Source organism: Lolium rigidum, chromosome 4 (genome assembly GCF_022539505.1).
Source record: "Lolium rigidum isolate FL_2022 chromosome 4, APGP_CSIRO_Lrig_0.1, whole genome shotgun sequence".
In the NCBI taxonomy this organism is placed as follows: domain Eukaryota; kingdom Viridiplantae; phylum Streptophyta; class Magnoliopsida; order Poales; family Poaceae; genus Lolium; species Lolium rigidum.
In genome coordinates, this window is record NC_061511.1 from 277,796,151 (window position 1) to 277,822,262 (window position 26,112).

General features: G+C 47.0%; 1 protein-coding gene across 1 annotated transcript in view; it reads left to right on the forward strand.

Annotated features, from left to right (window-relative positions):
- Window positions 1–232: 232 nt before the first annotated feature.
- The window catches only part of LOC124707823 (pyruvate, phosphate dikinase 2), a 34,760-nt gene continuing 8,880 nt past the window's right edge, over window positions 233–26,112 (forward strand). Inside the window, exon 1 of the mRNA XM_047239516.1 lies at window positions 233–452. Coding sequence (XP_047095472.1) covers window positions 243–452 — 210 coding nt within the window. The 5' untranslated portion in view covers window positions 233–242. The remainder of the gene's footprint in view (window positions 453–26,112) is intronic.

Sequence of the window (26,112 nt, forward strand, 5' to 3'; positions counted from 1 at the left end):
CGATTCACCCGTTCGTCTCCTCTTTCTCCCCGCGATCTCACCTCAGTCACACACACGCGCTGCCGCCCATACGCACTGACACACGCGTCCACGCGCTTCCTCCTCCACGCTTGTTGGAGGTACCTCGCCGGCGCAGCAAGCTCCGATCAGGTACGCTGATTAATTCCTCTCCGGCGATCACGCGGCCAGTGAAGAAGTAGCATATGAACTGAGGGATGTGATTGTGGCCTTGTGGGTGCAGGATGCCGTCGGTTTCCAGGGCTGTGTGCCTGCAGAGGCCGAGCACGAGCGGCGGCAGGAGGAACAGGGAGGCGGCCCGATCAGTGGCCGCGCCGAGAGCCCGGCAGGCGAAGCCGAAGGTGATCCACTCGGGATCGGGCTCGGCTCGGGGCCAGCATTGTTCGCCGGTCAGAGCAGTCGCGGCGCCGCCGCCGATACCGGCGACGAAGAAGGTACGTAGCAGCTCGCGACTCGTGTGTGCGCGCCAATAGATCGTTATCGCTTCCGGTTGACTTGTGCGGGCGACGTTGCTCTTCGATCAGTCGATTGACGTTCGTAGTTCCGTACGATCACACGGATTTTAGCGACTGTTACCCAGGTTCTTGCGTATAGCTTGCCAAGTCGAAGATGCATCAAATCGAAAAACGAGTTGGCCAAATGTAGTCTACCGATCGCGCCTTACGCACCTCGCCGGAGCTACGGCTGGCCTTTCACACAGACATGAACGCGCCTCCAGATTGCCAGTGGCAGTGTTTCTTTTTTCTGCAAACTAAAAGTGAAAGGCGATGGAACACTACTCCACCATATATGCCTTCGTTTTTATTGGCGCAGTTTTGTAAGTAGTGGAATTAATGCTGAGTTCCAGCTAAGTGGTAAGGCAAGGCGAGTGCGCAGTCAGCCCACCCGGGTTTGAATCCCCATCTCACGGTAATTTCGCGGGAGGGGCGAACTTTAATCAGGTTATCATCCTAGCGTCCATCCGCGGGGAGAGTCTCGTTTCTACCTAACAACGTATAGCCAAGGGAGGGATCATTCCCCCGTTGGTCAACGTTTTAACGGAGAAACAGAGAAAATAGTGCGTTGTTCTGCGCTTCCAAATGGATGAATCATAACTTAGAAAGAAGGGTGTGACAAATTTCTAATCGTTCGAAAATTAGCTTAATTCTCAGCCAAAGTGATATCATCCCATAATTCTCAGTACAATTTAAAAATCTCAGTTGCAACACCACTTGCAAAGGGAAGTATCGATCCCAGTTGCAACTTTACTTGCAACTAAAAATTCTACTTGCAATAGAATTTTTTTCATGAGTTGCTAACCCATTATAACTGAAAATCTTAGTTGCAACTTCACTTGCAATTTATGAAGCATACAAATCACGATGCAAATCTGTTGGTCATGAACTTGACTGAGCACTAAGTTAAATCTCAGCTAGTTGAGAAATAGTAATCCCGTATAAAAAAATGGTGTGTCGTGTCTCAATCGATTCAAAACTCTCAATCAATTTAGATAAGTAAATATTCTATTTTGCACTTTTATTATACTGAAATTGCACCACCAAGACTCAGAAAATCATCTAGTCCCTCCGTCCACAAATAAATAACTAAGATTTGTCTGAATTTGCATGTAACTACATGCTGAAACGCGTCTAATAAAATACATACATATCTAGATAAATCAATCTAAGTCACGGAAAGAGCAAATCGATTGAGATATATGATACCCGTTAAAGAAAACTAGGAAATATGCCCGCGCGTTGCGGCGGACTGAGTTTTACTATATATTGTTTACGAAAATGCAATTAGCATCCTAACCATTTGAGAATATATTTTGTCAGTTTTTAGCTGTCTAACACTGTCCATAAATCTCACCTAAAATGAGAGATCAATGGTCTTCATATTTGTTAGAAATAATATGTTTTGATTGAAAGTCGTGGCCATATCTATCACAAATTTTCTTGAGAATCAGTGTCAAGTTGCAACCTGGCACGGGGGGGGGGGGGTGTTTTTTGGTGACACTGATCCAGTAATCCTCCATCGACCGATCGGATTCTTGATGAAACAACCAACCCGACTTGAGTACATGTTGACTTTTTTTTATCTCGCTGTTACCCTGATCTAGCGCCATGTGTTTTTTTCTACGGAATAGCTAGATGTTTTTCTTACCTCGGCCAATCCGATTGATATGAAACTCTCGGCGACAACTTGGAATTCCTTCCGGGTTCGATGGAGATGTGGGAAAAATAGATTATGTTAATTGTCATGACTTGCCTACTCTAACACACGTATTGACTTCTTAAACGTCTATTGAGCAGCAAAGGCTCGTCCAGGTTTTTTGCTTTTCTGATTTTGTCGCTGCTGGCTAAAGCACGCACCGGTTATTTTCTTTGCAAATGCATGTAAAATGCAAGGATCTTTATGTAAAATGACCGAAGTGAAAACTATGCATTGACGGCCATCTGATTCTGCGTGCACTTCCAGATCGGGGGAATAGCTGGCCGCTCTCTGCCTCTCGATGTTCTCCGCTCGCGTGCAGCTCAGAGCGCGGTCCTCATCTGTACGCACCGCCCCACCCGGCCGTCCTCCTCTCTCCTATTCAACCCACGCACCTTCTTTCCAGCGGCAGTCGCCACGCCGCCAAATCCTCCACCTCACCCCTCTCGGAAGAAATCAATCCGGCCTGTATCTTGCTCCTCGCGCCTCCCGACTCCTGAGGCCCGCTTCTACTCGAGAAATGGGAACGGCTGCCTAGCGAGCCACACGCACGGGCAAAGGTACACGCGGAGCACGCCGCGGACGGCGAAGCGGGAGACACCATCGTTGCCGGTGGGTCTTGGTTCTGCTCGGAGCCGCAGCCGCGCAGCTTGGAGGAGCCACGCATCGCTAGTCCGGTCGAAGAAACCAGCCGCGCGGGGCAGGGAATGGGACGTATCGGGCCGCCTAGGGACGAATCGGGGTGGAGAAGGCCGGCAAGGGACGGATCGGAGCGGATCTCGCCTGCGAGAAACAGATCGTGGACGTAGCGCGCCAGCGAGCAGAGGTCGAGCGGATGGGGTTGGTGAGGATGAGGAGCTCCAGTCGGAAGGAATAAAACGCGAACCGGTACCGTGGCATTTTGATGTATTATGCAATTTGGTGGGAGGGCAAAACGGTCCAAATAAAAGTTGGACGAAAATTTTGGCAGAAACCTTAGCTCCTTTATTATTAGGTATAGATAACCATATCAAAACGTGTGCTGAAGCTCGTGTAGTGGCACTCCTGCTAGTCACCTTTTTTTTTTTTGAGAACCCTACCTACTCTTTATTTAGAAACTGACAAGTTCACAGGAATATATAAATCGGCAGGAGGCTGTAGAAGCCAGATCCTAGTTTAATATTACTACGAGCAAGATGGTGTGCCTCGCCATTGGAGATTCTAGATTCATGTTTGAACGACGCTGCTGAGAAGAGGCCAAGAAATGTTGCCCTTCATCCCCAACTTTAGATCATAAACGGCCCATTGGGCCCACCGTCTATCAATCTGGCCTGCCATTGACAGCCTGACCGATCATCAGGGAAATAACAGAACAAAATATAGGAATCTTGCTTCAGCGCATCTCCAGCGGCGCGACGCAAACGGACGCTGAGCGACCGTTTGTGTCCGCCATGACCGAAAATGCGTCGTGCACCCTCTCCAGCGGCGCGACGCAAAGTGACCGGGCCGTCCGCAGAGACGCAAACCTGGCCCAAATATGCGCCAGGTTTGCGTCTCGGCGGACGCTGCGCGGACGCGCAAAGTGACCGCTTGGTCCTGGCACGGGCCCGCCTGGAAGCGTCACAACTGCTTCGTCTTCGGCGGCATTACTTGCGGGCGGCGCGCCACGGCCTTTGCAGGGCCGCGTTAATGGCGTGCCTCGGCTTCCGCGAGCGTGCGCAGCTAGTAGACGTGCGCAGCTAGCAGACGTAGCGTCGATGCGTCTTCTCCGCCGCATCGTGCAGCGAGGCGTCGCTTCGGCGATCTGCGGCCGCCTCGCGTGCCGCGCGTAGTAATGGCGATGCCCCGCGTGGCGCGACCGTCGCCCGCCTCCGACCTATATAAACAGGGGCGCCAGCATCTCATCTCCTCCGCACTGAACCCTAGCCGCCGCTGCCGTAGCGCCACCCATTAGATCCACCATGAGCAGCGCCGGGCGCGGCCAGGCTGCCGCGCCTCCACCTCCACCTTCACCTCTCACTCCACCTCCCCCGGCCTCGAGCTCCGACGACGGGTTCGACTCCGACGACAGCACCGACCTCCTCCGCCCGGTCGGGGACGCCGCGGACTCGGGCCGAAGCGGAGAAGGAAGCGAGGAGGAGCGGGCGGCCCATGCGGCTGCCGACGCCGAGCTGGAACAGCGAAGGCTGGCGGCCGCCGCTGCAGCCGAGGACTCGACTCGGAGATTTCATGGTCATCCGATGACCCCGATGCGCCGACGCCGGAGGAGAAGGCGGCGGAGCAGCCGGGCCCTCGTCGAGTCTTTCGAGACGCTCAAGGACGAGGCCGCCAACGCGAGGCCGGAGCGAGCACTGCAAGAGGACGCGGCGGCGCACCGAGCCATAGAGGCCGCGCGGGAGGCGGCGGAGAAGCAGGCCACGGAACGACGCAACGACGGTGCCGGCCCGTCAGGAACCAAGTAGTCTAGGTCTTGTATAGTTTTTATGTACTTTCTATGTTTGGTTTTCATATGAATCAATCGCTCGTGGTAGAAAACCAAAGAAATTGTATGAAGATCAAACTATGTTGCAATTCAAAAATGGGTCGGCCCGGTGGGAGCACACCCAGACGCAAACGGACGCGCGGTCAAAATATGTCCGCTGGGCGACGCAAACGGACGCTGCCGACCACTTTTGGGCGTCCGAAATGCGTCGCGCCGCTGGAGATGCCCTCAGTTAGAAACACAAACCAAGTAGACTTCTATCATTTGAAGTAGGAGTATATATATATGATAGAACTGAGATTGGACAAATGGAGGCAGAGCTCAATGGAGCTCTTTATTTTTAAAATTTAAAAGTCATATTTACATGTTCTAAAAAATTCTGAAAAAAGTACGAATGTAACCCATGATGTGTCCTACAAGCGTCCAAAATCCTAATCTGGAATTATTTGTATTCTGGGATCAACAAAAATAAATCAAAATCTGACAAATTTTATAGTTTTAAAATGTGCACTATTTCTATAGTCAGTTCTACACTTTTGACATTTTTACGTAGCCTCAAATTTAGAGAGTTTCGCATTGAGATTTTCCATGCTTGAAGTATACATCATGGACTACATGCATACATGTTTTTAGGATTTTTAAACTTTAAAATAGAATATTGAAACATTGAAAATAAAAGGCTCCCTAAAGTTTGGCTTCCATTTGGAGTTTCTGAGACGCTGCTGCATAGCTTGCAATGTAGAGACTGACAACCATATTGCTCTGCGGTTAGAAAAGTATAGGGAATTTATTTTTGCAGCAGAGGCGTATAGGCAGCACTTTGCTACTCGGATTGCAGTCCAAGCCCATTGTATCACCAAAACCAGAATAACAAGGATAACTTTGCCCCAGAGAAAGAACTAAGTTCCTTTCCATGTTACAAGAGAAGAACAGAACAAAATGTAAGAACCTTTTCTTTTGCTGTAATAATGTAAGAATTTTTGTTCAATAGGGACACAAAAGCTGCCACAATTCCGTTTGATAAAATTGAAATAAGGCGCACTGCTGAATAACTCACTTGTGGACAGTAGAGTGCTACAGAACATTTTGCTGTGCACTGGGCAAACAAGTAAATATTCTCATGCTGCACACAGAGGATAAACACAGTGATCTCTGTTCGGATTGCACCTTAACAAGCCCATGGTTTCACCAAAACCGGAAAAACAGGCATGACTTGCCCCAGGCAAAGAGCTAATTTCCTTCCATGGTTCAATACATCAGGAATGTGAAAGGAATCGAGCGAGGAATCCACAGTTAGACAGGGCCAAATGCATTTTGGCAATCTAGCAATTTGCTTAAGCCATCATGCATGACCAGCAGGCAAGTGTCCAAGGCTGTGATCACGCAAGTAAAACCAAGAATTGTGTGGCCTAGTACAAGAAACCACTTCTCCCGAAGAAAAAGTACACGAAACCACGGGCAATTCGACAACAGCAGCCAATTAGCCCCATGTTTTAGCAGTGAATGCATGAATGTCATTTATCCCTGTTGCCGAGGTTTATTTAGCAGGCAGCATCACGAAATAGCCGCATATATATATCGGTTATGCTATGAGAATTCCTTAAGTCTCAGTCACTCACAAAAATGCACTTGAGTTGCATTTTTCTGTCAGAAAAGTGCAACTGATCTGAGTTGCACATTTTTTTGAACTGCAGTTGCACTTTTCTAAGGTGACTGAGACTTAAAAAATTCTCAGTTGACTGAGACATAGACACACCCCATATATATAGGGGTGTATATGTAGATCATATTCCTAGCGTCTCGGTTTGTTCGCCTGTTTATCTTTCTGATGACAAAATGCAACAGGAGTAGCACTAAACCGTTACTCCCTCCACTATAAAATAAGCAAGTTTAACCATGTTTATTTTCTTTAAATAATGTTCAATTTACAACATACTACAGTTTACATAGTATGAAAATTCAAATATCTGATGAATCTAATACTTCATCAACTTAAATATAACATATAATTTACATAGTACTTCATCAATATCTGGGTAACATTAAATTGGCGTTCTAGATTTTTGTATAAATATGGCTATAACTTAAAGTAGCTCGATTAAAAAGTTCTCAACGTAAATATTCAAAACAGTATTACCAGTCAAAGTACGACATCTGTTCATGAACGGAAACCAATTTCTGATCCGACTCATCCGTATCAATTGTTGTTTGATGGGCGAGAAAACCACCAGTGTTGCTTAGAAAACCAGAGTGTTCAGTTACCCACAGGTTCAGTGAATTATTACTAGTAGTTCTATAGATAGTTAATTCACTTCTGTCAAACTTTAGCGACTGACACGTTAGTGATGCAGCCAATGTCCCCACTGTCTCACTTCTGTCAAACTTTTGTCACACGGGGCTGGTACAGTATTTGCAAACTACACGGGTATATGTCTCGTTGGATTTGCAACTACACATTCAAAGTTGAAAGTCCTGCACAGGACGCCGTGAAAATCAACAGTTTTGAAATGGCCGATTAGCTGAAAAACATGTAACACGTTAGGGAATTTCCAACGCCGCGACGCATTTCGGACGCCCAAAATATCCGCGGGCGTTCGTTTGCGTCGCCTGACGGACGCTGAAATGGTCACGCGTCCGTTTACGTCTGGGTCTGGCTCCAGCGGGGCGCAGACCAGATTTTTAAAAATAGATTGTAGCCTCAAATTTGCATGAAATTACAGCCGCAAATTGAGGTCTGCAATATGTTCATCACACTTTGCACAAGGTACAGCGCAAAGTGGAGCAAAAGGGGCACAACAAGGTCTGAACAGCAATAAAAAAAAAGTCCAAAAGGAGACCAAGGTGCTGGGCGCATGGCGATGGCGATCAGGCGTCTCGCGCGCGATTTCGGTGCGCCTCTTCATGAACCATGCCCTGGTGTCGTTGTCGACACCGCTCAAGTCGACAAGCATGATCCTTGTATCTTCTGCACGCAATTTGGCCTCGACGTCTGCCTTTTTGGCCTCGACGTCCATCCTTTGGACCTCAATGACCTCCTTCGCGAGGTTGTGGTGGATGGCAGATGCGGTCTCTTTTTCCAGACGCCTCTTCTCGTCCCTAGCAGCCAAGGCGGCAAGATTCCCGGCCATTAGCTTCTCCATGCTCTGGGTGAACGCAATGGCCTGCGCCTCCCAGGCTAGATCGGCCTTGGTAGCCTTATGGCCTCGGGGACGAGGTGGAAGGGTTGGACGGCCTTGATCGTCGTCTTCGCCGTCGAGGTTGATCGCTGTCCCATTCCTCACAGCTTCGTTGTAGGACGCAAAGCTTGTCATCCACTTGTTGGCGTCCTTGAGCACGTCCCAGCAATGGACCATATGGAAGCCCTTCTTATCCGTCGCCCTGAACTTCTCCAAGGCGCGGGATACCTGCAATCATAGCCGCCAATGATGTACATAGAATGATGCAAATAGTGTAGAATGATGATGGTTGTATCGTGTTTACCACTGTCATGACGCCAGCGCCGCTTACGGGGTTGTTAATAGCATGTTCGACAGCCGAGCAGAACTTGCTTGTCTCTTGTTTGATGTAGTTCCATCTTTTTCGGAGGGACTCTTCCGTCCGAGGGCTTGTGATATGGTAGGGCGGGTGCATCTTGGTATCGTTGTACTCCTACAAGACCTTGGCCCAATAAACCTTGCCCTTTTTCTGCACGCCATTAATACAGTCATGGCTCGTTGCCAGCCACGCTTCGCACAAACACTTGTCCTCGTCGTCCATGAAGCCTTGTGTCCTGCGGCTCACCCCCTTCTTCTTGGTAGCAATGTCCGTGGGGACATGTTGTGTTGACGCGTCGTCGAAGTCATCGACGCAGCGTCTGCTGACGATCAGCCGTGCGGCTTCGATGTCCTCCGCATCTTGCGTCGGTGCCCACCCATCATGCGGTCCTGTCCCGGGCCCGGCGTCGCCAACGAAGCCACCGCCGAAGATCATGGCCTCGATGTCTTTTTCATGCTGGTCAATCCAATAGGCCTGCGAATTACCAGACATCAGACGCATGATACACGGCAGTCGCACACACTGAGAGAGCTCACGTACCGGGTCGTCCATCGTCGGGGCAGGCGGCGCCATTTCGTCGAACATGATGCGGGGCTGTGTCATGCTCTCCTCCGGCACCTGGCGTGTCTTGTGTGTCGCGCCCGGGCAGGAGTCACCGCTTCTCGGCGTCCGGTTGAGGTCGGGAACCGCCGCCCCCATTGAACTGCTCCGGCGGCACGCCGGAGGCGAACCGCGACGCCGGGTGGACCTGCAAGGGAGCGGGAGTTCCAGGACGCAGCTGGGAACTTACCGAGCTCACCGACGAGGCCGGAGGAGCGACGCCAGCGATCCCCTCTCTCTTGACGAGCATGTAGCCCTCCGCAAAGGTCGGATGGAGGGCTACTTGCGCGACGCCGACTTTGATCTGCATCTGCGAGGCCTGCTGGTTGGCGGCTGCGACAGTCTTGATCTTCTGGTTCTTGCGCCGGCCGCGACGCTTCGCGGCCTCGATGATTTTCTCCTTCGGGGAGAGCACCTTCTTTGCCGCCTTCGGCTTTGCCTCCCGGCCGCCGCCGGTGGCCGCCCGCTTTGCTTCCGCCGGAGCTGCAGCCTCCATTGTGGCTATGGTCGTGGCTACGGGGGAGTGTGGGGCGGCGGCGGGTGCGAGGGTTTGCTCCGCATCCATGGCGGTGGCTGCGGCGGCGAGGACGTCCATCGCTTCTGGACTGCTCGCGCCGGTCTAGTTTGATATTTCTCGCGGGGAATGGCCACTGGCGGGAATAATATCGGCCTCCCTGCCACTGACGCGCGGGTCCTACATCTTTTTCGGCGGACACTCGCCGCGACCACGGAGACGCAAACCTGGCGCATATTTGGGCCAGGTTTGCGTCTCCACAGACGGTTCAATCACTTTGTGTCGCCCAGCTGGAGCAGGGTCGAGACGTATTTCCGGTCACGGCGGACGCAAACGGTCGCTCATCGCGCCGCTGGAGATGGCCTTATGCAGATAAGTTTCGCTAGGTAGGATTAACGCGCACATACTACATAAATTCAGACATTCTGGCTGGCATTAGTTAACTGACAAGTGGTCTGCATTTGTTCCTTCAAATGAAAAAAAAATACTGTACTGTATCGTTGTACTACTTGTCTTGTGTTCTCTGTATCCATGCGGCATCCTCGGCCGGCACTGGAACGCTGTGCTCTGCTCCCACTGCACTGCACACCGACGCGCCGCGCTGTACGTGACACAGAGAGCAGAATACCAGGGAGCCTGAGAAGACCCGCCGCCGGTGGCCGGTGGGTTTTTTTTTTTTTTTGCGAATTCAGGGAGCTTTATTACTTACTCGACAGGATTGTTTGCTTGCGTGGCGCGCGCGCGTGATCCGCACAGACTGGGTCGTGCACGACAGCACGGAACCGCGGCGGCGTACGTGCCGATACTATCCGCAACCACCGTAAGATCGAGCAGCGATCCAAAACTACAAGTGCTTTGATCGATCGAGGCCACCGTCGTGCCTTATCCTCGTTTCGTTTGACCTTCGCTTGCTATATCCCACGATTCTTGGCTTGATCCTTTTCGTGGGCGTCCATATATTTTTCTTGCGCGTACGCGTGCCGTAATTGCCAGCGATCACGCACATGTTTGTTTGCGACCAAGCACGTTCTTCAGGGTAGAAGATTAATCAATTTTTTAGACAGCACGATGGTATCATGGTAAAGACCTGTGACGCAAATCATATTCGCGCCATTTTCCTCATAGCTTCGACCAGAGGCATAGCTAAGCAATTCATCCACCGCTGCAGATCGAATACGTGGCAAAAAAAATTACGACAGCCTTTACCTCGAAAAGAAAAAACCTACCAACCGAACATTTTTACTGGATTGTATGCATTTTCTTCTGACCACCAGACGCTTGAAACGCGACGATATCCTTACCTAAACGAAGAGATCGGTTGCTGCTTGATAACTGACGTCGTAGTCACGACTAGTAGATGGTCATTGCCGGCATGTAAACTCCTCAGAAAAAAATGCAGATATCAGGGGAGCGTGTGTAGCTGAGCTTGCGATCGAATCCATCCTCTGACGGACGCGCACCCAACCCATCCTGCCACGACGGACACCGCTATCCCTTCTCCCCCCGTACTAGTCGCGAGCTGGCCGTGTCGATCGGTTCTCCGTTCCTTTTTTTTTTTGCGAATCAGGATTTCATTCATTCATCAGCATTTGCACAATCATGCTGGATGCAGTTAGCCAGGAAGGCCGGCACCTGGGAGACCCAGATACACTCCGGCATTGCACTAGACATGTTTTTTGCAGTTAAATGAGCTGCCATATTTGCCTTACGGCTTACAAAACGAAAATCAAAGGAGATAAATTCCTTGCTTAAAGCCTCAATATGATTTAGGATCGGCCAGATCGCAGCACGATTCTTTTTCCTGGTCTTCCAAAGCTCCACCAAAGTCATGCAATCAGATTCCAGGATAATCTTCATGTCAGTCCCTCCCGGGCAAAGTTTCACTCCTTCACAGCAAGCTATAGCTTCAGCAGTGAGAGCATCGGGAACAGACTCCAACCAGGAAGAAGCAGCCCGGAGGAAAACGCCATCAGCATTACGAACTACACACCCAGAAGCACCAACAAGATTGATAGCATCAAAGGCTGCATCAGTGTTAATCTTCAGAAAACCAGCAGGAGGCGGAATCCATCTCGCAGGCCTCTGCCTTGTCTTGGCGCCCGGAGGAGGTTTTGTAAGCAGCAACAAGTCAGAGGCGGTGTCGAGAGCCCACTTGCAGGCCTTCCCAATATTGAGAGGGGTCTTGCCGTGGCGTCGATTGTTCCTAGCAGTCCAGATCGACCACATGCCGCAGAGGATGGCAGTCACCTCATTAGCTGGGCAGATTTCTTTGATCAGGATGTCACTGGCCCATGTCAAAGGATGCAGATTAGGCAGCTTAATGTGGCAAAGGTCCTTGAAAACCTCCCAGAATTGTCTCGCCAAAGTACACTCAGTAAGGGCATGAAAAATGGTCTCATCTTTTGCACCACACTCAAGACAGGTGCTATGAACCTCCATATGTCGATTATATAAGACCTCACGGACCGGAATAAAGCCATTTAGCACCCTCCACCAGAAGCACTTGATTTTAGGTGGGACAGTAAGTTTCCAGAGGATCTTCCAAATCGGATTCGCCTCGCCAAAAGAGGGACAGGAGAAATTACTTTCATACCGCGAGAGGGTTCTATCAGAGGAGGCAAGAATCCTATAAGCAGAGCGGACCGAGTATAGACCATTTTTCTCCTCACTCCAGGCCCAAGTGTCCTCATCCAAAAAACCCCTTGGAATACGCTTCACAGCCAGGGCATCAGGAAGGAGAAGGTTTGCATGCAGGGCATCATCATCCCATGCGCCCGACTCCACCTCAATGAGCTCCGCCACAGAGGAGGCAGTGGCACCTGGCTTCATACACATCGGCTTAAGACCAGGGACTCCAAGGATTCATCTATCCAACCAGATATTGGTGGAAGAGCCATTGCCAATCCTTTTGATGAGGCCCAGCTCAAGAGCAGACCTACCCCTAAAAATTGCCCTCCAAGTGTGAGAACAGTTCTTTTTCTTTCGAGCACGCATAAAATCTTCCCCATGGTAGTATTTGCCTTTCAGAACCCTAGCACATAAAGAGTCCGGGTTAGAGATCAGCCTCCGGCCACCGCTTGCCAAGCATCGCAGTGTTGAAGAGTTGAAGGTCACGGAAGCCCATGCCGCCATGGCATTTAGGTTGAGTCAAAGCGGGCCAATTTCTCCAGTGCATTCTCCTAGCCTGACTGTTTCCTCCCCACCAGAAAGAGGCTTCAGCCGCCGCAATTTTCTTGCAAGTGGTCTTAGAGAGGGCGAAGCAGCTCATCGCATAGGAAGGGATGGCTTGGACAATGGATTTAATGAGAACTTCTCTGCCAGGGGCCCCAAGGTTCTTCTCACACCGACCACCCATAAAATCTCTCACACGGGTCCAAATCTTCTCAAAAGGCCCAGTAATATTCCTACCCAAGGCCGTTGGCAAGCCCAGGTATTTTTCCTCTAGCGCCTCCTTATCAATTCCCAGGCTTTGCAACACCACATTGCGTGATGCCATGTCGCAGTTCTTGCTAAAGAAGACAGCAGACTTAGATTTGTTGACCAATTGATCGGAGCCAGCAAGATAAGTATCCATAATCTCATGGATTCTGATGGCCCCCCTCTCAGTAGCTTGTGTGAAAATGATGCAATCGTCGGCGAATAGAAGGTGAGAAATCCAAGGTGAGTGCACAACCACCCTAATCCCACGAGCCGGAAACATAGGCCCGAGTACTTCGAAGGCGGGAAAAACCCTCGGCGCACGTAAGGAATAAATATGGGGAAATGGGATCCCCTTGGCGAAGTCCCCTCGAGGGTAAGAAAGAGTCGGAGAGCCTCCCATTTAGTTTGACCCCGAAAGACACAGAGATCACACATTTCATGATTAGTGAAATAAACGGTCGGGCAAAGCCCAGTTTGACCATGATCTCCTCCAGGTAGGTCCATTCGATGCGGTCATAGGCCTTAGCCATATCAAGTTTGATAGCACAGTCAGGGGATTTCCCCTTCTTCCTCTTCAGGTAATGAATGCACTCATAGGCAGTTAAGATGTTGTCAGAGATAAGCCTCCCTGGCACAAAGGCGCTCTGCTCCTCAGCAATGATCTCATCCAACACAGAACGAAGCCGATTCGCAATAGCTTTGGAGCAAATTTTGTACAACACATTGCACAGTGCAATGGGGCGAAACTGAGTGAGATCTTGGGATGCTTGATCTTAGGAATAAGCACAAGGATGGTGCTGTTAAGGTCTCCAGACATCTCACCACCATTCAGGAAGTCCAGCACAGCTTCACACACAGTATCCTTGATCACGGCCCAGTGCCTCTGGAAAAAACCGGCGGTGAATCCATCCGGCCCCGGGGATTTGTTAGGTTTCATCATAAACAGAGCCGTTTCAACCTCACCAGGGTCAAACGGTCCGCACGAGAAGTTATTCATCTCATTGCTCACTTTTCCAGGAACGAATTGAAGGATGGCATTCGAGTTACAATCATCCCGAGCTTTGAAAAGATTCTTGTAGAAGCTTTTCGCTCGGGATTTCAAGCACATCTTGATCACTGCAGGTCGAGCCATCCTCCAAGGTCGGAGAATGGATCCAATTCCGCCTCGCCCTCGCTCTACACTTAGCGTGAAAATAGCCGGTATTCCTATCACCAGCAGCCAACCATTGGATCCGAGAACGTTGGCGAAGCATAACCTCTTCCCTAGCCAGAAGCTCAGAAATGCGCCCAAGGAGGGCCTGTTCTTCCCTCGAAGGGCCCGAGCGCCAATTGCGTCTGCGGACGGCCTCAAGTTGGAACTGAAGTTTCTTCAGGTTGTTTCTAACAGAGCCAAACACCTCTTTATCCCATAACTGCAGGGAGCTTTGCATATTCCTGAGGCTGGTTTGCACCCCTCTCAACCCCGGGCCGCACTTAGCCCAAGCGTTGTTGACCTGCTCCACATAAGAGGGGTCTCTATGCCACATATTCTCATACCGAAAAGGCTTCAAAACTTTGTCTGGACGTTGTCTGGGCCGGCCAGCAACCTCGACCAACAGGGCACAGTGATCAGATTCAGAAGTTTGTAGGTGCTTAACATGCGTGGCCCCAAAACGTCGGAGGAAGCGGTCATCACCAAAGACACGATCAAGCCTTGCTTTCACATTGTCCCGTCCAACCTGTTTGTTGTCCCAGGTGTAGGGCAGCCCGGAGTACCCCAGATCAGTGAAGTCGCAGTACTCCACCGCTTCCCTAAAACCTGCCATTTGCCAGTCCTCACGCTCATGTCGCCCAAAATGCTCATCTTGGGCCAGGACCTCGTTGAAGTCACCCATGCAGAGCCATGGCATATCTGAGACACTCCGAAGGAAATGCATCAAATACCAAGAATCTTTTCTGTTTTCACGGCGAGGTTCGCCATAGAACCCTGTGAAGCGCCACTCGCCTTATCATTACTAACAAGGACATCGATGTGAGATTTATTTTTGGACTTCAGTCTCACCACGTTGCCTGATCTCCACAACAGTACAAGGCCACCACTCTGGCCTTCACTGTCAACACCAAGCGCATTCTCAAAACCCAGTCTCCATTTCGGACACTCAGCTCGTTCTGCTTGTCATCTTTGTTTCGACATGAAAAAGCACTTCCGGACGGTGTCGCTCCGCGAGGACGCGAAGCTCATGAACCGCCTCGGGCTGCCCGCAGCCCGGCAGCTTCGAGGCCTAAGATCATCATTGACCTGGGTGGGGCTGCACCACATTGGCAGCCACCACCGAAGAAGAGGTGAAGGAGAAGGCCTCCATCCTTTGTTTTTTGATACCTTCTGAGCTTGAAACACCACCAAGGCCAGCAAGCGATCCATCAGCCCCACCATGATCAACCAAAGGCCCCGTAATGGACAGGACCTGGGGAGTGTTGGCCTTCTCCAGAGCCTGCACTTTCGCGCTAACAGTACCAGACAGAGACTTGGCCGTTGTTGTTGTCTTTGTTGTCTTCCTCTTTCGGCCAGAGCCAGTGAGAGTCTTGTCTTTGCCGGGGAAGAGGGATCGGGCAATAGACAGACAGACATGGGCCTCTTGCCCACTTCCCTTATCCTTCATCGGGCTAGTAACTTCTTGTTCAACTTTGTTTTCAGCAGAAAGTTGTAAGATAACGTTGCATAGAAAACACAAATTTTCCTATCACGAACACGCAATCCAAGCCAAGATGCAATCTAGAAGACGGTAGCAACGAGGGGATGATCAAGACTAACCCTTGAAGAGATTCCAAAGCCTATAAGAGTAGGCTCTTATTGCTGCGGTAGACGATCACTTGCCGCTTGCAAAAGCGCGTAGAAGATCTTGATCACGATCGCTTCCGGCGCCACGAACGGGCAGCACCTCCGTACTCGGTCACACGTTCGGTTGTTGATGAAGACGACGTCCACCTCCCCGTTCCGGCGGGCAGCGGAAGTAGTAGCTCCTCTTGAATCCGACGGCGACGACGGCGTGGTGTCGGTGGTGGTGGAGAAATCCGGCGGAGCTTCGCTTAAGCGTGCGGGATGTGGTGGAGGAGAGAGACCGCTAGGGTTTGGGGAGAGAGGGGGTTGGGCGCCGGCCCTCTAAGGGGTGCGGCCAAGGCTGAGCCAAAGAGTGGCTGCCCCTCCCTCTCCTCCTCATTATATAGGTGGAAGCCCCAAGAGTTCTAGTCCAAGTCTTCGAATAAGACCCCAACACTAGAACCTCCCATATGTGTGGAAACCTACTCAAGGAGGGAGTCCCACTCAAGGTGGGACTCCCACCTTTCCTTGAGGTGGGGTGGCCGGCCACCTCTAGGTGGAGCCCACCTGGGACTCTTCCTTTAGGGTTTGGCTGGTCAAGCTTGTGGAGTCCTTTCGGGACTCCACCTTCCATAGTGCGTTTCCTCCGGACTTTTCTAAAACCTTCTAGAACCTCGCCATAAATGCACCTGGATCATTTCCAAACTTGGAATATGACTTCCTATATATGAATCTTATTCTCCGGACCATTCCGAACTCCTCGTGATGTCCGGGATCTCATCCGGGACTCCGAACAAATATTCGAACTCCATTCCATATTCAAGTTCTACCATTTCAACATCCAACTTTAAGTGTGTCACCCTACGGTTCGTGAACTATGCGGACATGGTTGAGTACTCACTCCGACCAATAACCAATAGCGGGATCCGGAGATCCATAATGGCTCCCACATATTCAACGATGACTTCGGTGATCGAATGAACCATTCACATACGATACCAATTCCCTTTGTCACGCGATATTTTTACTTGTCCGAGGTTTGATCATCGGTATCACTCTATACCTCGTTCAACCTCGTCTCTCGACAAGTACTCTTTACTCGTACCGTGGTATGTGGTCTCTTATGAACTTATTCATATGCTTGCAAGACATTAGACGACATTTCACCGAGAGGGCCCGGAGTATATCTATCCGTCATCGGGATGGACAAATCCCATCGTTGATCCATATGCCTCAACTCATACTTTCCGGATACTTAATCCCACCTTTATAACCACCCATTTACGCAAGTGGCGTTTGATGTAATCAAAGTACCTTTCCGGTATAAGTGATTTACATGATCTCATGGTCATAAGGACTAGGTAACTATGTATCGAAAGCTTATAGCAAATAACTTAATGACGAGATCTTATGCTACGCTTAATTGGGTGTGTCCATTACATCATTCATATAATGATATAACCTTGTTATTAATAACATCCAATGTTCATGATTATGAAACTAATCATCCATTAATCAACAAGCTAGTTTAAGAGGCATACTAGGGACTTCTTTGTTGTCTACATATCACACATATACTAATGTTTCGGTTAATACAATTATAGCATGATATATAAACATTTATCATAAACATAAAGATATAAATAATAACCACTTTATTATTGCCTCTAGGGCATATCTCCTTCGATCTCCCACTTGCACTAGAGTCAATAATCTAGTTTACATTTGTAAAGATATAACACCTTGGCCTTCCGGTGCTTTATCATGTATTGCTTACGGGAGAGGTTTTTAGTCATCGGATCCGACACGCTCGTAAACGTATGTATTTTGTAATTCATTTGCGTCTCAACGCATCACTCATTTCCAAATGAGTTGGCATTTAAATATGTTTGATCTTCTGGTGGAACCTTAATTCCACTGTCTGAAATATGTCACTAATATTGTCACACACAATATAGCTTCAAAGTTCCGACTCTGTCGAACTACACCAAGTTCTCAAAGAACCTCTTGACTTAACATCCTTTGTCATTGTCAAAACAATGACATACTCCGCCTTCTTTTGTAGAATCCGTCACAATATTTAGAACTCTTCTAAATCTAGCATAGACAACTTCTAGCTCATTGTGCTACCTTTTAAACAACACTTAGTCTAATTTGAGATTGAAATTATATTTTATATGTGACAAAACCAATATCGGTGTAACACCTTACAGCGATTTGTTTGTCATTTCTTCATACAAAAATATATATATATATCCTTAGTTCTTCTAAAGTACTCAAGGATATTCTTACTAGTCGTCCAATGATCATCATATGAATCATTCTGGTATATGCTCATAACACTTTATAGCACATGATATCCGATTGTGTACATATTATTCGTGATCTATAATCACTCATGTGTTTTTACTCATTGAGTGTCAGATACACTCAAATCTTGTTAAACCTTCACATGACAAGAACATTTTCTTAATATTTCTATATTGAACTACTTCAATATCCATCATATGTACTTTGACTTAAACTTATTTATGTGTTTCAATCTATCTTCATAGATCTTGACACTAAATTTGTTTCGGTCCATATCCTTTCATTGAAGTTAATTCTCAATGAAACCTTTTTAATCAAGTATATAATTACATCATTTATAACCAACTATATGTCACCTACATAAAGTATTATAAATGTGTCTTAGCGCTCCCACTTAATTTCTTGCAAATGCAAGCTTCTTCATCGTCTCCGATGAAATCAAAAACTCTTTGACTATTTCATCCGGTGAAGATTCCAACTCCGTGATACTTACTTCATCCAATTGAAGCTTGTATACCTATCTAGTATTCCACGGACCAAGCAAAACTCTTGGTTGTATCTTGTATACATACTTCGTTAAGTAGTGTATTTTGCCATCCTACTAGCATATCTCATAAAAGAAATATGTAGTGATTACTAGAATAATCCACATAGACTATAAGCATTGCTACGGAAGATCTAATCTTATCGTATTCAACTCTTTGAACTTTGTCGTAAACAATTTTTCGATAAGTCAAGCTTTCTTCAAGGATATTTCATCCAAGTCTATCAATTTCATAGATCCATTTACTTTCATAAAGTATTCATCTATCTTGGATTTCATGGCGCATGGCCATTTTAACTGAGTCAGGGCCCATCATAACTTCTTTGTTTTGTAGTTGGTTTATCATTGTTCAAAATCAATCCTTTGTCCACAAATCATTTATTTGATCACAAAGTAAACCATACCTACAAGGTTCAATATGTACTTCGATCTCCATGGCTAAAACACTTTGTAGTCATGAGAGCCATGATCGTCGTGGCCGCTTCCGAAACCAATTCCGATGCTGCGCTACTCGATCATTATGCTCGGGTTCATAAACCTTATCAAATTATATTGTCCTCCCACTCAAATACTTCACTCGAAACAATTTCTCGGAAATAAGAAACATTGACAAACACTTTTGTCTTTGTCTCGTGGGAAGAATTCCCAATTAAATCTCCGGGATAACCAACAAAGACATTCATCCGATTTTGGTTGACTATTAGGGTTTATACCCATGCCATAACTTGTATGGTGTCATTTCAACGGATCATGATGATGCTCTATTCAGTGTAAAAGCGGTAGTCACTAAAGCATAATCCACAAAAATATAATGGCGTCATAATATTTTATCTCATCATTAATCCAACAAGGTTTGGATACATATCTCGGATACTATATCATCATTATGATACTCCAAGAAATGTGAGTTGTAGAACAATTTCATAACTCTCTTAGATGTTCGCTAAAACTCGTAATTCAAATATTTCTACCATGATCAAATCATAGATATTTGACTTTTCTATTACGATGATTTCCACTTCATGCTGAAATTTATTTGAATCCATTCAAATGTTTCAAACTTCTTCCTTATTGAATATATCCACATAGATATACTCAATTCATTGTTGAAAGTTTTCATGAAGTAGAAGAATCTCCCGCACACAACTATGCCCAGTGAACCACATACATCATCATGTATTTTCCACTAAGTTAGTTGCCCATTCAACTTTTGGCCTATGAACGGTATTTTAATCATTCTCTTTAGAAAATATTTGCAAGCGCCAAATGATTCAAAAATCAAATGACTCCAAAATCCATTTGCATGGAGTTTCTTCATGCGTTCCTTTCTAACATGACCTAAATGGCGGTTCCACAAATAAGTGGAATTCAAATTATTTGCCTTATGGCATTTTAGCGTCAGTGTTATGTATGTGTGTTTCACCATTAAGATTTATAATAACTTATCCATCGTACATGGAGTAATGTCATAATTTGAACAACTCATTGTTTTAATTTGACCAGAGCAAAAATAACAATTATTAAGTTCTTTATTATAAATTCTAAGGGCTAGATAGAATGCCAACGACGAACATAATAACACTTTATTTTGTTCCAGACGTGCATTCCTATCATATTCCTTGTCAGTCACTTAGGCCATTGTATTCTTGTATTGCGTTGTTTTGTATGACACTTCATACCAACCAATATAGTACTAACACCCAAGAATTTCATAGTGTGACTTAACTAGGAATACAACCATAACATGTATATCATTTATATACACCTGAGCTAGACTTTCTAGTCTTTTCTTTTCTTTTGCCAAAATATCTTTTGCAGCTTTCTCTTTTAGCTTTCCTCATTATTCGGAAAAACATTTCAACATCAATAACTTCTAGGTTTGTTGGTCAAATACCAATAACCTTGAGGTTCTTACTTTGAAGTTGATCATCATATGACAAGTGTTTCAGATTTCACTATTAGTAAATTTGTAATACGATGAACAATTTCACTCATAATTTTATCCATCAATTCATGATAACTTTCCGAGACCATGTCTCAGTACATGCTAGGCTCATAAAGTTTAAACCTTAGTATTCGCATATGCAAAACTGGCTTGCACCCGTTGGAAGCACACGTAGAATCTATAACACCCGATCATCACGTGATGCTTCGAAACGACGAGTCTTAGCAACGGTGCATACTAAGGACAATCACTTCATGGATATGCGAATATTGTTAGTGCCCCAATAGTTGGAGGATTGGGACGCCTTGCGTCTTCAACCTTCGTACATTCCCATAAAACTTATGAGTTTATGTAGTCTCATCAAATTTATATTCTATCATCTTGCAATAAGGTCTTAGATATCACATATATCTCGTACCTTGATTATTTCTGAAAACTAAATTTTCAGCTCCTTACTTTTCAAACAGATTTGAACTTCAAGTTTCACGGGAGACAAGATAACTTTAGGTACTAATTGAAACCATAGCTCTCTGAATCAACAAAGTGAGTTTCACTAAATGTTTGCAATAGGACTTAATCATTTCTTGATTCATTAACAATACGGTACTAATCCGTAAAGTTTCTAGTCAGATTTTAACAAGTATTTCTATCTCAATTATAAGACTAGCGCATAGTAGTAAACGGATGCCAATACTACAAAATTAATTCAAAATACTACTCGGACTATGTTTATGATAATTAGTTCATGTTTTAATCTAATTACTAATGAACTCCCACTTAATACAACATCCCTCATAGTTGTAAAGTGGTACACGATCCAAATCCACTACACCAAAACCGATCATCACGTGAGATGATGTAGTTTCAATGGTGAACATCAACATGTTGATCATATCATCCATATGACTCGTGTTCAACCTTTCGGTTTCCATTGTCCCGAGGCCATGTCTCGTACATGCTAGGCTCGTCAAGCAAACCCAAGTATTCCGCGTGTGCAACATGTCTTACACCCGTTGTATGTGAACGTTGAATCTACCACATCCGATCATCACGAGATGCTTTGAAACGACGAACTGTACAACGGTGCATACGAGGGGAGAACACTTTATTATCTTGATATTAATGTGAGGGATCATCTTATAATGCTACCGTCGCGATCTAAGCAAAATAAGATGCATAAAGGATTAACATCACATGCAATTCATATGTGATATGATATGGCCCTTTAGTCTTTGCGCCTTCGATCTTCATCTCCAAAGCACGGACATGATCTCCATCATCAACGGGCATGATCTCCATCATCGTCGGCGTAGCGTCAAGGTTCATGGCGCCGTCTTCATGATTGTCCTCCAAGTAGCAACTATTACAACTACTTTGAAATACCTCTCAACATGAAATTTAAAGACAACCATAAGGCTCCCGCCGGTTGCCACAATACAATAATGATCATCTCATACATATTCATCATCACATTATGACCATATCACATCACCAAACCCCGCAAAAACAAGTTAGACGCTCTCTAATTTGGTTTGCATATTTTACGTGGTTTAGGGTTTTCGATATAGATCTAATCTACCTACGAACATGAACCACAACGTTGATACTAATGTTGTCAATAGAAGAGTAAATTGAATCTTTACTATAGTAGGAGAGACAGACACCCGCAAAGCCTCTTATGCAATACAAGTTGCATGTCGAACGAGGAACAAGTCTCATGAACGCGGTCATGTAAAGTTAGTCCGAGCCGCTTCATCCCACTATGCCATAAAGATGCAAAGTACTCAACTAAAGATAACAAGAGCATCAACGCCCACAAAACCATTGTGTTCTACTCGTGAAACCATCTATGCATAGACACGGCTCTGATACCACTGTAGGATAACGTTGCATAGAAAACAAAAAATTTCCTATCACGAACACGCAATCCAAGCCAAGATGCAATCTAGAAGACGGTAGCAACGAGGGGATGATCAAGACTAACCCTTGAAGAGATTCCAAAGCCTATAAGAGTAGGCTCTTATTGCTGCGGTAGACGATCACTTGCCGCTTGCAAAAGCGCGTAGAAGATCTTGATCACGATCGCTTCCGGCGCCACGAACGGGCAGCACCTCCGTACTCGGTCACACGTTCGGTTGTTGATGAAGACGACGTCCACCTCCCCGTTCCAGGCGGGCAGCGGAAGTAGTAGCTCCTCTTGAATCCGACAAGCACGACGGCGTGGTGTCGGTGGTGGTGGAGAAATCCGGCGGAGCTTCGCTTAAGCGTGCGGGATGTGGTGGAGGAGAGAGACCGCTAGGGTTTGGGGAGAGAGGGGTTGGGCGCCGGCCCTCTAAGGGGTGCGGCCAAGGCTGAGCCAAAGAGTGGCTGCCCCCCTCCCTCTCCTCCTCATTATATAGGTGGAAGCCCCAAGAGTTCTAGTCCAAGTCTTCGAATAAGACCCCAACACTAGAACCTCCCATATGTGTGGAAACCTACTCAAGGAGGGAGTCCCACTCAAGGTGGGACTCCCACCTTTCCTTGAGGCGGGGTGGCCGGCCACCTCTAGGTGGAGCCCACCTGGGACTCTTCCTTTAGGGTTTGGCTGGTCAAGCTTGTGGAGTCCTTTCGGGACTCCACCTTCCATAGTGCGTTTCCTCCGGACTTTTCTAAAACCTTCTAGAACCTGCCATAAATGCACCGGATCATTTCCAAACTTGGAATATGACTTCCTATATATGAATCTTATTCTCCGACCATTCCGAACTCCTCGTGATGTCCGGATCTCATCCGGACTCCGAACAAATATTCGAACTCCATTCCATATTCAAGTTCTACCATTTCAACATCCAACTTTAAGTGTGTCACCCTACGGTTCGTGAACTATGCGGACATGGTTGAGTACCTACTCCGACCAATAACCAATAGCGGGATCTGGAGATCCATAATGGCTCCCACATATTCAACGATGACTTCAGTGATCGAATGAACCATTCACATACGATACCAATTCCCTTTGTCACGCGATATTTTTACTTGTCCGAGGTTTGATCATCGGTATCACTCTATACCTCGTTCAACCTCGTCTCCGACAAGTACTCTTTACTCGTACCGTGGTATGTGGTCTCTTATGAACTTATTCATATGCTTGCAAGACATTAGACGACATTTCACCGAGAGGGCCCAGAGTATATCTATCCGTCATCGGGATGGACAAATCCCACTCGTTGATCCATATGCCTCAACTCATACTTTCCGGATACTTAATCCCACCTTTATAACCACCCATTTACGCAGATGGCGTTTGATGTAATCAAAGTACCTTTCCGGTATAAGTGATTTACATGATCTCATGGTCATAAGGATTAGGTAACTATGTATCGAAAGCTTATAGCAAATAACTTAATGACGAGATCTTATGCTACGCTTAATTGGGTGTGTCCATTACATCATTCATATAATGATATAACCTTGTTATTAATAACATCCAATGTTCATGATTATGAAACTAATCATCCATTAATCAACAAGCTAGTTTAAGAGGCATACTAGGGACTTCTTTGTTGTCTACATATCACACATATACTAATGTTTCGGTTAATACAATTATAGCATGATATATAAACATTTATCATAAACATAAAGATATAAATAATAACCACTTTATTATTGCCTCTAGGGCATATCTCCTTCAAAAGTCCCATAGAGTGGGCTCGGGAGTCACTCCTCGTCGAAGAGCCACTCCAGTCAGAAGAAGCGGCAGCTTGACCAAAGGATTGTACCCTTCTTCTGTGTTCATCCGGCACCCTTAAGTTCCTGTCAAAAGGCAGTTTCCCCATAGCATCCCCTGTCTACAGTGGTTCTTGCACTCAAGTTCACCGTGGCCAATGAGACCACAACCGAAGCGATGAGAACGGCAGCCTTCTCATATTGGAGATTAAATCTTTCATCATGACCATCCCTCCCGACAATTACCCGACGGCGCGCAGAGGTTGGTCGACCGGGATAGCAACACGGGCCCTCAAGAAAGTGCCAGAGGCTTCCCCAAACTCGTCAACGTCCACAGAACATTGCTTATCAATTAGCTTGGCAATCTTTAGACCCTTCTTGTCGTTCATCCAATCGAAAGGCAAGTCCATAATTCTTGTCCAGATTGACATAGTGTCAAAACGAACATCCGAGGGCCGGAGCAATGCGTCCGGCTCCTGCGAGAGAACAAGCATGTCTTCCAACCATCCATGGTGTTCCCGCCGGCGCCCGGCCTCTATCGACCTCCGTTTGCAAAATCTGCCACAAACACATTGTCACCTCCTGGTTTGATGCGGAGACCCTCAGGATTGCCCCAAGCAGGGTCTCATGGCAAGCACGGATCGACCGGATATGCACCACATTTGGTGAGAGAACCTTTCCTACCGGCGACCATTTCTCCGGCGTAGAGCCGCCGTCATCCTCGTCATCACTCATCTCCACAACATCGGGTCACGTCGGCAAGCAGATTGAGGCGCCCCATCATGGAGTCCACCCCTTCCGCTGCCTTCTCCACCTCCTCACCGAGCTTTCCTTTCATCTTCTCCCGCTTCCCGACATCCCCGACCACTTGACCTCCGGAATCGAATGCGGCGGGGGAACCGCCGGAACAGCACCAACCCGGCCAAAACAGGTACACGAGGATAACACTCCGCCGCTAGTCAAGACTGGCGAGGAAAAGGGTTGCAAACTCACCAGAATCAAGCGAGGCAAAGTAGATCAAGGCAGCGCCGCCGGCGGTGAGGAAATCACCGCGGGGGAAGGGAGCAGACCGTCCACGAGCTAGGAGAGGTAGTCCATGGAGCGGCCCTGAGACGGGGCGTCCGCCCACCGGAGTGAGGAGCGGCCGGAGGCTGTGGTGGCTGGGGATCTGGGCGGCGGCGGCGGTGACGAGCTAGACAGTCAGGAGTTCGATTCTCCTTGGCAGCGAAATTTCAGTTCGTAAGTTTGTGCCTGATCTGAAGTCGGTTCTCCATTCCTGTTGACACATTCATCGAGCTGGTGGCAACTGACGAGTGACGTGGACCTTACATCGGGGGATACCACATGTATTCATGGCGGTGACGCATTTTTTTTTTTGAGAAACACATTACAAACGCATACACTCACATATAAACGCATATACCCACCCCTATGAACGCACAAACGCACCCCTATCCCTATGAGAAACTCCGGAAGATTGAGCCGGCGGATTGAACCTTAAAATTGCATTTTTGAAAACAATCTTTTATCCTTTATCGGGGGATACGAAGATGTTATAACTTATAACCATGAAAAATATAGTTTAACAATATTTTTTAAAAAAGTTAATGCAACATAAAATTGTAGCAAAGCAATATATTCTTTTGCTGCAAATTCATTTGCAACAGAAATCACCGACGCCTAAAGAAACATATGTTAACAACATTTCGAAACCAACATCGAATAAACTAGGTAAGCACACAACTCGTAGGAAATGTCATGGAAACTCTACAGCGATTTCCTTTCGCAACAAAACTCATACGAGCTTGCTACAATTTAAAATTACGTACGAACTACTCAAAAGACTCCACGAAATTATGGTGGTTTTTTTCTTTTGAAATTTACTATCCTAGGCCCACACTAAGAGCGTGAGCAAAGAGCCCGAAGCGGAGCGCGTGAAAGAAGAAGACCGTGCGGCGCGGAACACGTCGCCCTCTAAGATGCCACTTGGAACGTTCACGCAAGGAAACCGGCTATTTTAAAGTTTAAACCCTAGACTCTAAATTCCTATCGTTTGTACTAAATTCCA